Source organism: Carcharhinus amblyrhynchos, chromosome 8 (genome assembly GCF_965287045.1).
Source record: "Carcharhinus amblyrhynchos chromosome 8, sCarAmb.v2.hapA, whole genome shotgun sequence".
NCBI lineage: Eukaryota > Metazoa > Chordata > Chondrichthyes > Carcharhiniformes > Carcharhinidae > Carcharhinus > Carcharhinus amblyrhynchos.
The window spans coordinates 92,316,551-92,330,282 of record NC_137331.1 but is presented as its reverse complement, the minus strand read 5'-3'; the positions used below and the strand labels follow the sequence as shown (position 1 = coordinate 92,330,282).

The following is a 13,732-nucleotide window of genomic DNA, read 5'->3' as shown; positions in this document are numbered from 1 at the left end:
GGATTTAGCTAATCCAGAAAACTCCCCAGTGTGGATGAACAATATCACTACAAGATGCCCTTGAATGGGCTGAGAGGGTTGTACCATTCTTTGCACCTGCCTGGGATGTCTGCCAACTTAGTGCTGGGGGTGGGGGAGGGGGTGGTTGGCGGAGGGGGGGGGTTGCTGCTGGCAGGAAGGACAATGGCTGTTTTGGGAATTAGATCAGAGGAACTAAAATGGAAACATATCACTACAGACATTAAGGCAAGGTGACCTCCAGCGTCATGGACAGGAGCATGACGATAGTTTAATGACCATTCTGACCTTCTCAAATGTTTGGCAAATAGCAAGGGCCCCACTTATCAGCAGTTTGTTGCTAATATTATTCCTCGTTCCCCCTGCCTTTGTAAGTTCTTACAATGGAGTAAGAATATTATAAAAAATTAACATTTTTAGGAACAAGAAACGCCATTAGTTTCAGCAAGTCTGTCCTTGCCTCTTAGCTCAACCTTACCAAACCTATTTTTCACTATACCGCTCAATCCTTTCTCTTCAGAAGTATACTTAATCACCTACTGCCCACTGCACATTTATCACAGCAATACTTTTCACAACTTAAATCCCCTTCAGATTGGCTAAAGAATAGAAGTGCTCCCAGCATTCTGATCAACATTCCCCCAAACACATTGGTGGGATGTTGCTGGTGAATAAATACTGGCCTAGCTAGTGACATCCATATCCCAAGAATGAATTTTTTAAAAAATGACTGTCACTTTGATCTACATGACAACATGCAGCCAGTTCAATTGTGACCTTTTAGAAATAATTTTAGTTTTAGTTTCAGTTCTGTCTCTTTGGGTCTTGTGTTTTTAGTTGACCTTTCTTATGAATTCAGAAGAAAATTACATCCTTAACAGTCATTTGTTCCCAAATTTTAAACATATGTTAGTTATCAGTGGAATGAATCAAAACAGTGGTCCAGATTCTTGCTGTAATTCTAACAGAACGCTTCAGAACTGGATACACTGGGTCCCACACTGTGATAAATAGGAGTTGTATTGTCAGGATGGTCTTCACTTGAACAATGCTGGAGCCAGTGTTCTGGGGAGTTATATTAGTTGGGCAATAGAGAGGACTTTAAACTAAATGATGGAGGGAAGGGATCATGTTAGAGAAGATGCAATAAACCAAAGGGTAGCGAGGGTTATTGGAAATGAAGAATTCTTTGAGAAGGATGCATCATCTGCGGCTAAGTTAGGAAGTTAAGCATAGGGCATGATGTTATGAAAAAATTTGAAGTTCCGAATGGGTGAGAAAACGGAAGAGAACTGCGTCGGTTTATTTCAGTGAGCCGTGAGTTGCAATCTTATGGCTCTTAGTACAAAAAAAGAGCCAGGATGTGATTCTCGCCAGTGATAGAGATCAGTGCTTTGCGCCTCAACTATTTACCATCTACATCAATGACTTGGATGTGGGGACCGAATATATGGTAGATAAATTTGCTGATGATACCAAAATAGGTAGGAAAGTAAGTTGTCAAGAGGAAGCAAAAAAGTTGCTAAAGTTAAGTGAATGGGCAAAAAATCTAATAGATGGCGTATAATCTGGGAAAATGTGAACTTGGAAAGAACAATAGAAAAGCAGCATAACATTTAAAAGGAGAGATTTAGAATTTGGATTTTAATAGATAAGGGAGTAAACTCAGGAAAGTGGAATTGAGACTACAGCCAGATCAGCCATGATTTTGTTGAATAGTGGAGCTGGTTCGAAGGCTGAATGGCCTACTGCTGCTCCTGAGCCCTGTGTTTTTATCACCTTTGATGAATTCAGCCCTGTTGCTGGCCACAGCTCAGGAATATGCATGACAATGTCCAGCACCATCTTCTCCATGGGTCTTAGAACATGCAGATATGCCTGTTCCCCACTGGTTAGCTCCTGCTGCCTCCAGTTGTGTGCTTTCTCTCCAAAAGGAAAAGATAAAAGTATCAGTGAATGATCCTAATGCTGATGTGCCTGTCAGAGTTGAATAGTTAGCAGTACGTGCAAGCTGATGTGGGGCTTGTAGCCAGACTACGTGTGTGAGGAGGAGATGGTGCATATGAATGTTAGCTATGAGTCCTGATTGATAGAGATTAGAACATAGAAGATAGAACACTACAGCACAAACAGGCCCTTCGGCCCACAAGTTGCACCGATCATATCCATACCTACCACGCCATTGAACGATCTATAACTCCCAATCCCATTAAACCCCATGTACTCATCCAGAAGTCTCTTAAAAGACCCCAGCGAGTTCGCCTCTACCACCACCGATGGCAGCTGATTCCACTCACTCACCACCCTCTGAGTGAAAAACTTACTCCTGACATCTCCTCTGTATCTGCTCCCCGGCACCTTAAGCCTGTGTCCCCTCGTAGCAACCATTTCAGTCCTGGGAAGTAGCCTCCGAGATTCCACCCTATCTATTGCTCTCAACATTTTATAAACCTCTATCAGGTCGCCTCTCAGCCTTCGTCTCTGCAGGGAGAAGAGACCTAGCTCCCTCGACCTATCTTCATAAGGCATGCCTCCCAATCCAGGCAACATCCTTGTAAATCTCCTGTGCACCCTCTCAATAGCTTCCACATCCTTCCTGTAGTGAGGCGACCAGAACTGCGCACAGTACTCCAAGTGGGGTCTGACAAGGATCTTATAAAGTTGCAGCATTATTTCCTGACTCCTAAACTCAATCCCTCGATTAATGAAGGCTAGCATACCATACGCCTTCTTGACCACATCCTCCACCTGCGAGGCCAATTTAAGTGTCCTATGGACCCGGTCCCCAAGGTCCTTCTGTTCCTCAACACTGCTAAGAGTCCTACACTTGATATTGTACTCCTTCATCCCATTGGTCCTGTCAAAATGGACCACTACACATTTATCCGCGTTGAAGTCCATCTGCCACTTCTCCACCCAGTCTTGCATCCTATTTATGTCACGATGCAATGTCTGACATCCCTCCAGACTATCCACAACACCACCAATCTTTGTGTCGTCGGCGAACTTACTAACCCATCCCTCCACTTCCTCATCCAGGTCATTTATGAAAATGTCAAACAGCAAGGGTCCCAGAACAGATCCCTGGGGCATTCCAATGGTGACCGACCTCCATGCAGAAAAAGATTGTTGGTAGGTGTGTGATGGTGGCCATGTTATTTGTCTGAGACTAGTAGGGCAGTCAGTAGTGAAATGGTATTTGGAAAATGTAATCACTGACTTTGAACACGTGTGAGGTGTATGCTTCCTGTGGACAGCATCCAAGTTAATGGGGCTTTACTCCTGGCATTAACTTCCAGAGTTACCTTTATATTTTGAATGTGTGCATGGAAGGCCTCCTGATATCCTGCTGATGAAGGGTAACTCTTCCATTTTCCAACTCTTCCACCAAGACCTCCAGACCAGGATGCAAAAACCTTGGCAGTTTACTCAGATGTTGTGTCAGTCTTTGCTGTTTCCCAGGTCAGATAGTGTTCCTGCAAGACTTTCAGTACATGCTGTAGCCACAATGCAAAAACCCTTTTAAGAGGTGCAGGCTAGCTTTAACTGCTGCTGACATGTTATTACTTTTGGTCTCCCTCTGATAGGTGCAGTCAATGAATGGTGCTGGCTACTCGCACCATTCAAATGAGCAGGCAGCACCATGTTGGCACACTGCCTGTGTTGCATTGAGTGGGTGCAGCTCAATTGCCTTTCATGACACCTCTGTTCATGTTCCGGACTGTCCAATATAGCCTCTCTTCTGACTCTTTCATCCTCTTTATCCTTGCCAGCTTGAAGCAGGACTCAGATGCCCACTACCCTTTGATTATCTCATCTCCTCTAACACAATCCCTTCCCCCCTACATACCCCAGTGTGGGACCCAGCATATCCAGTTCCTGCCTTATTGTGAAGTGTTCCGTTAGTGTTACAGCAAGAATCTAGACATATTTTTTGATTGCATTTCCCTTCATTCCACTGACAACAACCAAAATATCTTTAGAAACATCTGTACCTCTGCTCTTGGCTTCTGCTGGGGGTTGGTAAGTTCCTTCCTTTGTTTCCTTCATTCTCAGGATGTGGTTGTTGCTGGTAATGTTGGCATTCTTTGCTGATGCTTAGATGCCTGTTAGCACTTCAGAGGACAGATAAGAGCCATCACTGGAGTCACGTTTTGACCACATATGAACCAGTGGGGCTTAATGACAAACCATTAGTTTTGTTGTCACTTTTACTGATATTAACTTTTATATTTTAAATCTTAAACTCTTTTTAGGTTGTTAAATTGCCATGATTGGATTTGAACTCTTTCTCTCGATTATTAGTCCAACAATGTAACACTTCAGTACATATTCGTTTTTCTCATCTTTGTCTACTTTTGTCCCTCTATAGCTAACAGGTCAGGTGCCTGATCTCACTCTCGACTCCTCTCCTCTCTCCAACACTGCTGGGCACCAAGCGATGTTAAAGACTCTTCTCCCCAACAGGGGCAGAGTTGAGGATTAATGAGACAGTGTGCGGCCAGAGAAAAGGAGAGAGAGGAGGAGGGAGTTGGAGTTTGCACCTTTTATTCACAGTAAGGATTTAGCTTTGCTCTTGACGCTAACATCACTATTCCTGGTTTTCCAACAGGTGAGAAGATGACAGAGGATGAGGTAGAGCAGCTGCTAGCTGGACAGGAAGATGCCAATGGATGCATCAACTATGAAGGCAAGTTATTAAAATCAATGTTGAAAGCTAGGTGCTATGGCACAGTGATAATAACAACAGACTTTGTAAATACTGAACCATACAGTGCACAGATGGGCCAGCAGGTTCTGAGACTGGGGTACATGAAATTGCATGAAGGGGATTTCCCCCAGGAACCCACCTGTCCTAACCTGATAGTGATTTTACAGTGGGTCAGGCAGGATCTTGAAGGAGAGGCCTGCCTTGTCCCATTTAAGGCCCTTAAATGGCCACTAAATGGACACTTATGGGCCTTTTCCCACTTAGCCTCAATTTTTAGGCTGGCAGGCAGATGACAGTTCAGTGGGGGTGGGAGTGGGGGTGGGGGGGACTGGATAACTAGACACAGTTGGAACTCGGATAGGAAAGAGTGCGGAAGGCTCCATTAGAAACCCCCTTCTGACTGAGGTTGCCTTCCTCTTAAGGCCCAGGTTTGGAACCCCTTTGTGAACTACTGGCTGCAAAAAAATTCAAAACCTCAAATGAGATGCAGCTCAGACCTCCCGCTGTCAAGCTGCCCTGATTCTCTTACAGTCTTCGGACTCCACATGACGCCATGGGGAAAATCTCTTGCAGTCTCAAAAGTTGAAGACGTGAATCACTGCCATCCTTACTTGGATTTCAGCCTCTGCTGAGCAAGTTTAGTCAAACCTATCAGTCCGCCTCTGGAAAAAGCACATGGAGGCAGGAATGTTTCCAGGAGCAAATCTGATATGCATCTTTCCAAATTTCCTCATGCCCTCAGCACCAAAGCTGCCTCTTTGCCCCAGTGGTGTAGAAAATAGCATTTAATCCAGACTAGGTCAGTAGGGTACATTCTTTTGATGTTGGCACAGTGTCAAAGGATCTTGAATTTAACCTTTGCTGGTCTGACCTAGAAGGTATTCAGTGCTGAATATTCCATTCGCAAGACTTCTCTTCACTACCAGGCACTATAAACAATTTGGGAAGTCTTTTGGTGCAGTGATAGTGTCCCTACTTCTGGACCAAGTGTGGGTTTAAGGCACAATTAACAAATTGATGGCCATGGAAGGTGCGCTCATAATGTGTCCAAACTGATTGATCATCAGCCCTCAAATCTTCCTGTTTGCCTGATGGCAGGTGGTAAAAGTGGGAGAGCTTCCAGGTCAGCCATACTGCAGAATGCAATGGCAAAACCACAGCAATACTTTGCCAAACATAAACATTGAGCAATCCAATGGGAGTCTATAGTCACCAAGGCACTGTTAGGGCACGGTACCTGAAGGAAGTGATCAGTAATTTACTTGTGAATTTAATTGAAGAGTTCAGTGTAAGACTTGAAGCCCCAACAATGCTATGAGTTAAAAGTTTCCTCCACACTGCTATATTAGAAAGAGAGAAATAACTTGCATTTATATAGCCTCAGGATGTCTGAAAGCACTTTATTGCCAATGAAGTACTTTTGAAGTACTGTCATTACTGTAATCTGGGGAACATGACAGTTGCTTTCTGCATAGCAAAGGCTCAGCAATGTGACAATATCGAGAATATCTGTTTTTTAGTGATTTTGGTTGAGGGATTGGCTGGACACCAGCAAAACTTCCCTCCTGTTCAAAGTTTCCATGAAATTTTTCCATTCCTTTTATCTGAAAGATAGGGCAGCTCACTCTCAGTATCGATACTGTTGCATCTATGCAAGTATCTGAGCTTAGTGCTATCCACTGGCCACATGTCTTCCTCAGAAGCCCAATGCTAGCTGTATTAAACAGTTGGATCCCTTTGGTGTTCAATGTGATGTTCACTAGAGAGCTGGGAGCTCAATGCTGTCCATGGGCCACCTGTGTCCCTCTAATGCCCAATGTTAACTTTACTGGCTACCTGTATTGCTATAGAGGTTGATGGCTTTATCACTGAAATACATTCTGTAGACCTGTTTAAAACATTGAAACTCTCAACAGACTGATACTAGTATTGATAAACTGGAAACCAAAAACTGTAATCTCACCTAGGCTATAAGCTAAATTTCCTGCATTTAAGGCTATCAAAAAATTAACTTCCTCTTGTTATTTTTCAGCTTTTGTAAAGCACATCATGGCTGGTTGAAGATTGGAAGCCATTGGTGAGCAGGTTTCCTTTGTTGAGAAAACTGATTTATAACTTTCATAATTTTTTTCTCCCACAATTCAAAGATGTGTAGGGTTAATGGATTCATGATTCTTAATTCTGTGTTTGTTTTACTAATTAGATTTGGTTACTCAGATCACAGGATTTGGGATTAAATTCCCACTGGCACAGGGTGAATGAATCATTTAAATTTACCCTATTTACAAATTACCCCACTGGTTTTCAGCTTTTTGGGGTGAGCATGTGCCTAAGGTTTTATAATTATTCAATCACGAGGTGGCTATCACTGACAAAGTCAGCATTAACTGCTCATCCCCAATTGCCTTTGGGAAGGTGATGGTCTGTGCCTATTGACAACTGAGAGCATTTCTAGGCCATTAATAATCAATGATGTTGATGTGGGCCTGGAGTTAAATATACACTTGGCTTGGTAAAATCAGCTAATCTCTTTTCTGAAGGACATAAGATGAGTTATTATGACAATCTAGTAGTTGCATGATTGCCTTTACTGATCCCAGCTTTTAATTGCTGATTTATATCATTAATTGAATTTTAAATTTGCTAGTGGCCAGGATGGGATCATTAGTTCCCATGGCCTATAACTTAACCACAATATTACCATTTCAATGGTGTCGTGGGAACATGGCTTCTCATTGACAGTATTTAAATTAAGGACCTCTGACCTCTGGTGGAATTCCAAAGGTCCAGTGTGGACATATCCCAGCATCTTCTTTGAGACAAGGCCATCCCTTGTGCAATTTCCTTCCTATTCTATTTTCTATCATTCCATTGACGATGATCTTCCTGAATCTTGAATGAATCCAGTGAACCAGATGGTCAGTTAGTATGCTCCCCTTGACAGGCAGTATGCTCCTCAACCACCACAGCTCTGACTGACAATGTGTTCCCAAATCAGCACGCTCTGGCCTGGTTGTAAAGAGCTAATCAAGGTGGGCTATCCCATCATAAAGAGAAGTCTCTTTGTGGGGGCTTTTCCATGCAGCGTGACAAGTCTAGATCATTGACCGTGCTAAAGGAGGGATCATGAAATGGAATCCCTGTCTCATTGACCTACATGTTTGCTGCAGTGCTAATCATGAGGAATGAGAGAAAAGGAACAATTATGTTGAAGCGGATTTTTAGTCATCTTATACCAAGCAGCACAAGTTGATGTTTACAAACAAGTTGACAGCTGATCCCATCTATGAGCTATTATCTTACAGTGAAGAAGGAAAGAAAATTGTTAGTGGGTTATGTAGCAGTGAGCCATACAGGTCAGGAAAATCTCATATCCAGACTGTGCAGAATAAATTGGTTTCAACCAAGTCAGCATTCATACTTCAAAGATTAGTGCTCTATGCTGGGGAGTGGGGAGGGGGGAGCAGATGGGCGAAATCAGCCTGAGTTCTTGTTTGTAATCAATATCCTTCTGGAAGTGTACATGTGTGGATATCTAGGGACAAACAGTATTGGGATTGGTTTTGATACTTTCCCAGAAAAATGAAAAAGAAAGAGCTAACATATTATTAAAGCAAATTACTGTGAATGCAGGAATCTGAAACAAAAACATAATAAGAACATAAGAAATAGGAGCAGGAGTAGGCCATCTAGCCCTTCGAGCCTGCCCCGCCATTCAATAAGATCATGGCTGATCTGTTGTGGCTCAGTTCCACTTTCCCGCCCTCTCCCCATAACCCTTAATCCCCTCGCTTATCAAAAACCCATCAACCCGCTTCTTAAAAATATTTAGTGAGGCAGCCTCCACCACTTCAACGGGCAGAGAATTCCAGAGATTCACCACCCTTTGAGTGAAGAAGTTCCTCCTCAACTCCGTTCTAAACCGTGCGCCCCCCCCCCCCGCTTTATCTTGAGGCTGTGCCCTCTAGTCCTACTGTCCTTTCTGAGCGGGAAGAGTCTCTCCACCTTTATCCTATCCATCCCATTCATCATCTTATACGTCTCAATGAGATCTCCCCTCATTCTTCTAAACTCTAACAAGTACAAGCCTAGTTTATTCAGCCTCTCCTCATAGTTCAATCCCCTCAACTCTGTTATCAGCCTAGTAAACCTCCTCTGCACTCCCTCCAAGGCCAAAATATCCTTGCGTAAGTGCGGCGACCAAAATTGCACACAGTACTCCAGCTGCGGCCTCACCAGTGTCCTGTACAGTTGCAGCAAGACCTCCCTACTTTTATATTCAATCCCCCTCGCTATGAAGGCCAGCATCCCATTTGCCTTCCTGACCACCTGCTGCACCTGCAGGCTGGGTTTTTGCGACTCATGCACAAGGACCCCGAGATCCCTCTGCACCGTCGCATGCTGCAGTTTTTCGCCATGTAAGTAAGAGTCCTTCCTACCAAAGTGGACAACTTCACACTTGCCAACATTAAATTCCATTTGCCAGTTCCTAGCCTATTCGCCCAACCTATCTAGATCCTTCTGCAGACTTTCCTCGCCCTCTGCACAATTTGCCGTTCCACCAATCTTGGTGTCGTCAGCAAATTTCGACACCATACACTCAGTTCCCTCCTCCAGATCATCTATATAAATGATAAATAGCTAAGGCCCCAGCACCGACTCCTGGGGCACTCCACTAGTCACCAACCGCCAATCCGAATAGCACCCATTGACCCCCACTCTCTGCCTCCTATTTGACAGCCAATCCCCTATCCACGCTAACACCCTACCCCTAACTCCATGCCCCCTAACCTTCTGTAATAACCTCTTGTGCGGCACCTTATCAAACGCCTTCTGAAAATCAAGAAACACCACATCCACCGGCTCTCCTCTATCCACTGCCCTAGCCACATCCTCATAGAACTCCAATAAATTCGTCAGACACGACTTCCCCTTAACGGAACCGTGCTGCGTCAGCTCTATCAAACAATTCTCCTCAAGATGCCTCGCTATTTTCTCCTTGATCACGGATTCTAACATTTTACCTACAAAAGACGTTAAACTAACCGGCCTATAATTCCCTGCCTTTTGCCTGCCACCCTTCTTAAACAATGGTGTAACATTAGCCGTTTTCCAGTCTTCCGGCACTTCCCCGGAATCCAGCGATGTTTGGAAAATAATCATCAAGGCATCCACTATCACCTCCGCCATTTCTTTCAGAACTCTTGGATGCATTCCATCCGGTCCTGGGGACTTGTCCACAATCAGTCCCTCCAGTCTGTTGAGCACTGCCTCTCTAGTAACAATAATGTCATTCAGGCCCTCCACTCCTACCACCTTTCCATCGCTAACACCCGGCAAATTATTCACGTCCTCCTCCGTGAAGACCGAAACAAAAATGTTATTCAAGACCTTAGCCATTTCCCCATCCCCTACCACTAAGTCCCCCCTCTCATCCTCTAAGGGTCCAACGTTCACCCTAGTCAGCCTCTTCCTTTTTATATATTTATAAAAACTCTTGCTATCCTTTTTTATATTAAGCGCTAGCCCAGCTTCATAGTTTCTCCTACCCTTCTTTATCAACTTCTTCATCATTCTTTGTTGATATTTAAACCTCTCCCAATTCTCTTCTCGTCCACTACTCTTAGCTACTCTAAATGCATCCACTTTTAATTTAACACTTTCCTTTACCTCCTTCGTTATCCACGGCTGATTATCTCTCCTCCTACGATCCTTTTTAACCATTGGAATAAATTTCTGCTGAGCACTAAGAAAGATCTCCTTAAAGATCCTCCACTGTTCCTCAGCAGACCTACCTTCCAATGCGCTCCCCCAATCAACATTCGCCAATTCCTCTCTCATCCTATCGTACTCCCCTCTGTTCAAACAAAGGACACAGGTCCGGGAACCCACTTTCTTCTCCTCCATCTGCATCAGAAACTCCACCATACAATGATCACTCTTCCCAAGAGGATCCTTCACCACAAGGTCCCTAATTCTACCTGCCTCATTACATAACACCAGATCCAAGATAGCTCGCTCCCTCGTCAGCTCCAACACACACTGTTCGAGGAAACTATCCCGGCAGCATTCCAAGAACTCTTCCTCAAGCCCACCGCGTCCAACATGGGTCGACCAATCAATATGTAAATTGAAATCCCCCATAATTATCACCGTTCCATTCCTGCACGCCGCATTTATTTACACGTTAATAGCCCACCCCACCTCCAGATCATTATTTGGGGGCCTATAGACGACACCCACCAGCGTCTTCCTCCCTTTGCTGTTCCTAATCTCCACCCACAACGATTCCACATTCTGCTCTTTGGCTCCTATATCATCCCTTACTACCACCCTGATGCTATCCTTAATCAGCAGAGCTATGCCCCCCCCTTTTTCCTCCCGTCTATCCTTCCTAAACACTTGATACCCCTGGACATTCAGCTCCCAGTCCCTGTCACTTTGCAGCCACGTCTCTGCAATGGCCACCAGATCATATCCATTTATGCTGATCTGCGCCACCAGCTCATTCACTTTATTCCGAATGCTTCGTGCATTCAGATAAAGTGCCCTCATCCCAGCCTTCATCTGTACCCTATTTGCCGGAACGCCACCAACCTTACTCACGCCCCCTACTCCCTTTATTATTGGGACATCCTTGGCCTCTTCCCGTACCTGTACCCTCTCCTTTACTTTCGACCCTGTAATTTCACCTACCCTCGCACAAAACAGGAAATGCTGGAAAATCTCAGCAGGTTTGACAGCATCTGCCGACAGAGAATAGAGCTAATGTTTCGAGTCTGGATGACCCATTCAAAGAATGTGCAGGTAACAGAAATAATGCATTGGTTATTGCACAGGACCAGCAACTTAGAAAGATATGTCAGCTTCATGGTGACTTTTACTGATTCTAGTTTCTTTTGATAAAAATTTAAAAGTTGAATTTAAATTCTGAAATGCCCATGGTGGGAGTTTAGTTTATATTCATAGGGATGACTAATCTAGGAGCATAATCTTTACACTGTCTTATCCCCAGTTTGTGGACAGGCAGCAGAAGGTTTTTCAGGAAATTGACATCAAAACATGACTGATTCACAATGATCCATCAGGAAGGAAACCAGCTGTCACTATCTGGTCTGGTTTATCAATAACTTTAGTCTCACACAAGTTGGTTGACTCTTAATGGCATCTGAAGTATTTATTAAGCTGCCTATCTGCAAAAGTGGTGGCTAAAAGACCCATAGACATACTTATGGGACAGGAAATAAATGTCTTGCTATCTGCATGGGCCACATCCTTTGAACACACTTGAGTAGGAAACTTAAAGGATAAGAGGGATCTATACTTATGAGAAAGCAACCTGCTTTCCATCCATTGGCTTAAGCATCCACTTGCTCTCCTACTGGTATACCATGGCTCCAGTTTGTATCATTAGTTTGCACTACAGCAACTTGCTGAGGCTTCCTCAGCAGCTCCTTCCAAACCTGTGACCTCTGCCAACTAGATGGAAGAGGGCAGCACGTGCATTGTAATTCCATCATCCCCCAGGCCCTCTCCAAGTTACTCACCATTAGAACTCGGACAAATAACACTATTCCTTCACCATCCCTGGTAAAATCCTGGAACACCTTAATCGTATGTGGGAAGCACCCTCACCACATGGACTACAGTAATTCATCTCCTCAAGAGCACCTAGGGATAGGCACCAAGTGGCAGAATTAGTTTAAAGGAAAGACTATCCAAATAGAGAACCAGACTCTTTACCTTTGTGGAAATAGTCACTGAAATTCAAAGTAATTTATTGTATGTGAAACGCTTTTGCATACTTCTGAGGAAATATATAATCTGTATACTGATACCATTCTTTTTGTTCACTCCCTTTTCTTCCAATCACATTTTATTTGTTTCCTTCATGTTTCTTGATAACAACAACTTTTCTATTTGATTTCATTTTTCAGAGCTCCAGCCTCAGACTCAATCCCTCCCTTTTGACTGACAGGACAGAACCCAGTGCAAATGTTCCCTCTCCCAGCCCCTGGTGATCTTAAACAGCTTACGAATCCCATGGAACATTTATATTTGTCTTGGTATCTCTGTAATCCTGTCAGCAACTAACATCAAGCTTTCCTTGTAATGGCCCAAATGTAATTACTTTCTGTGAAATAAAATCAAATTTTCAAATGGTTCAATGAAATTTTACAGTCATTTTTTAAAAAAGGGTTGTTAAAATATTTTGTCATGTCCAAAAGGGTGTGTTGGAAATGAAATCTACACTATGCACTTAAGGCTTCTGAGCCTTTACATGAAGCAGAACAGATAGGACCATAGAATGGTTCCAGCGCAGGAGGAGGTTATTCAGGTCATTGTGCCTGTGCTCGTTCTCTGCTAGAACAACTCAGCTGGTCTTACTCCTTGTCTTTTTCACTACAGCCTGCAAATCATTTCTCTCCAGATAATATAGTGGAGCCTTTAACATCGCTGTCCATTTCTCCAGGCTGCAACATGCCTCTAAAAGTGTTTGCTGTTCCAGAACAATTGTGGGCGGCACGGTGGGCGCTATGGTTAGCACTGCTGCCTCACAGCTCCACAGGGATTCAGGTTCAATTCCCACCTTGGGTCAATGTCTGAGTGGAGTTTGCATATTCTCCCCATGTCTGCGTGGGTTTCCTCTGGGTGCTCCGGTTTCCTCCCACAGTCCAAAGATGTGTGGGTTAAGTTGATTGGCCGTGTGAAATAGCCCCTTAGTGCCAGGGAAATTAGCTGGGTAAATTCATAGGGTTACAGAGTAGGGATTGGGTGGGATTGTTGTTGGTGCAGGCTTAATGGTCCGAATGGCCTCTTTCTGCACTGTAGGGATTCTAATTCAGACTTTTGGTGGAGGTGGGGGCAGATTGGCTCCATGGTTGCCAACTTTCCAGTATTGCCCTGGAATATTCCAGGAATTGAAGATTAATCTCCAGGAAACTTTTCTACAGGAGAAAAATCATCAGGATGTTAAAAAAGATTACCAGATATAAGAGTTAT

The 13,732-nt window shown here is 43.9% G+C and overlaps 1 protein-coding gene across 1 annotated transcript in view; it reads left to right on the top strand.

The window, feature by feature from the left end:
* LOC145346769 (myosin light chain, embryonic-like) overlaps nt 1-12,892 on the top strand; it is a 29,562-nt gene extending 16,670 nt beyond the window's left edge. Inside the window, exons 5-7 of the mRNA XM_080194481.1 lie at nt 4,631-4,708; nt 6,762-6,806; nt 12,667-12,892. Coding sequence (XP_080050607.1) covers nt 4,631-4,708; nt 6,762-6,790 — 107 coding nt within the window. The 3' untranslated portion in view covers nt 6,791-6,806; nt 12,667-12,892. The remainder of the gene's footprint in view (nt 1-4,630; nt 4,709-6,761; nt 6,807-12,666) is intronic.
* Nucleotides 12,893-13,732: the final 840 nt, after the last annotated feature.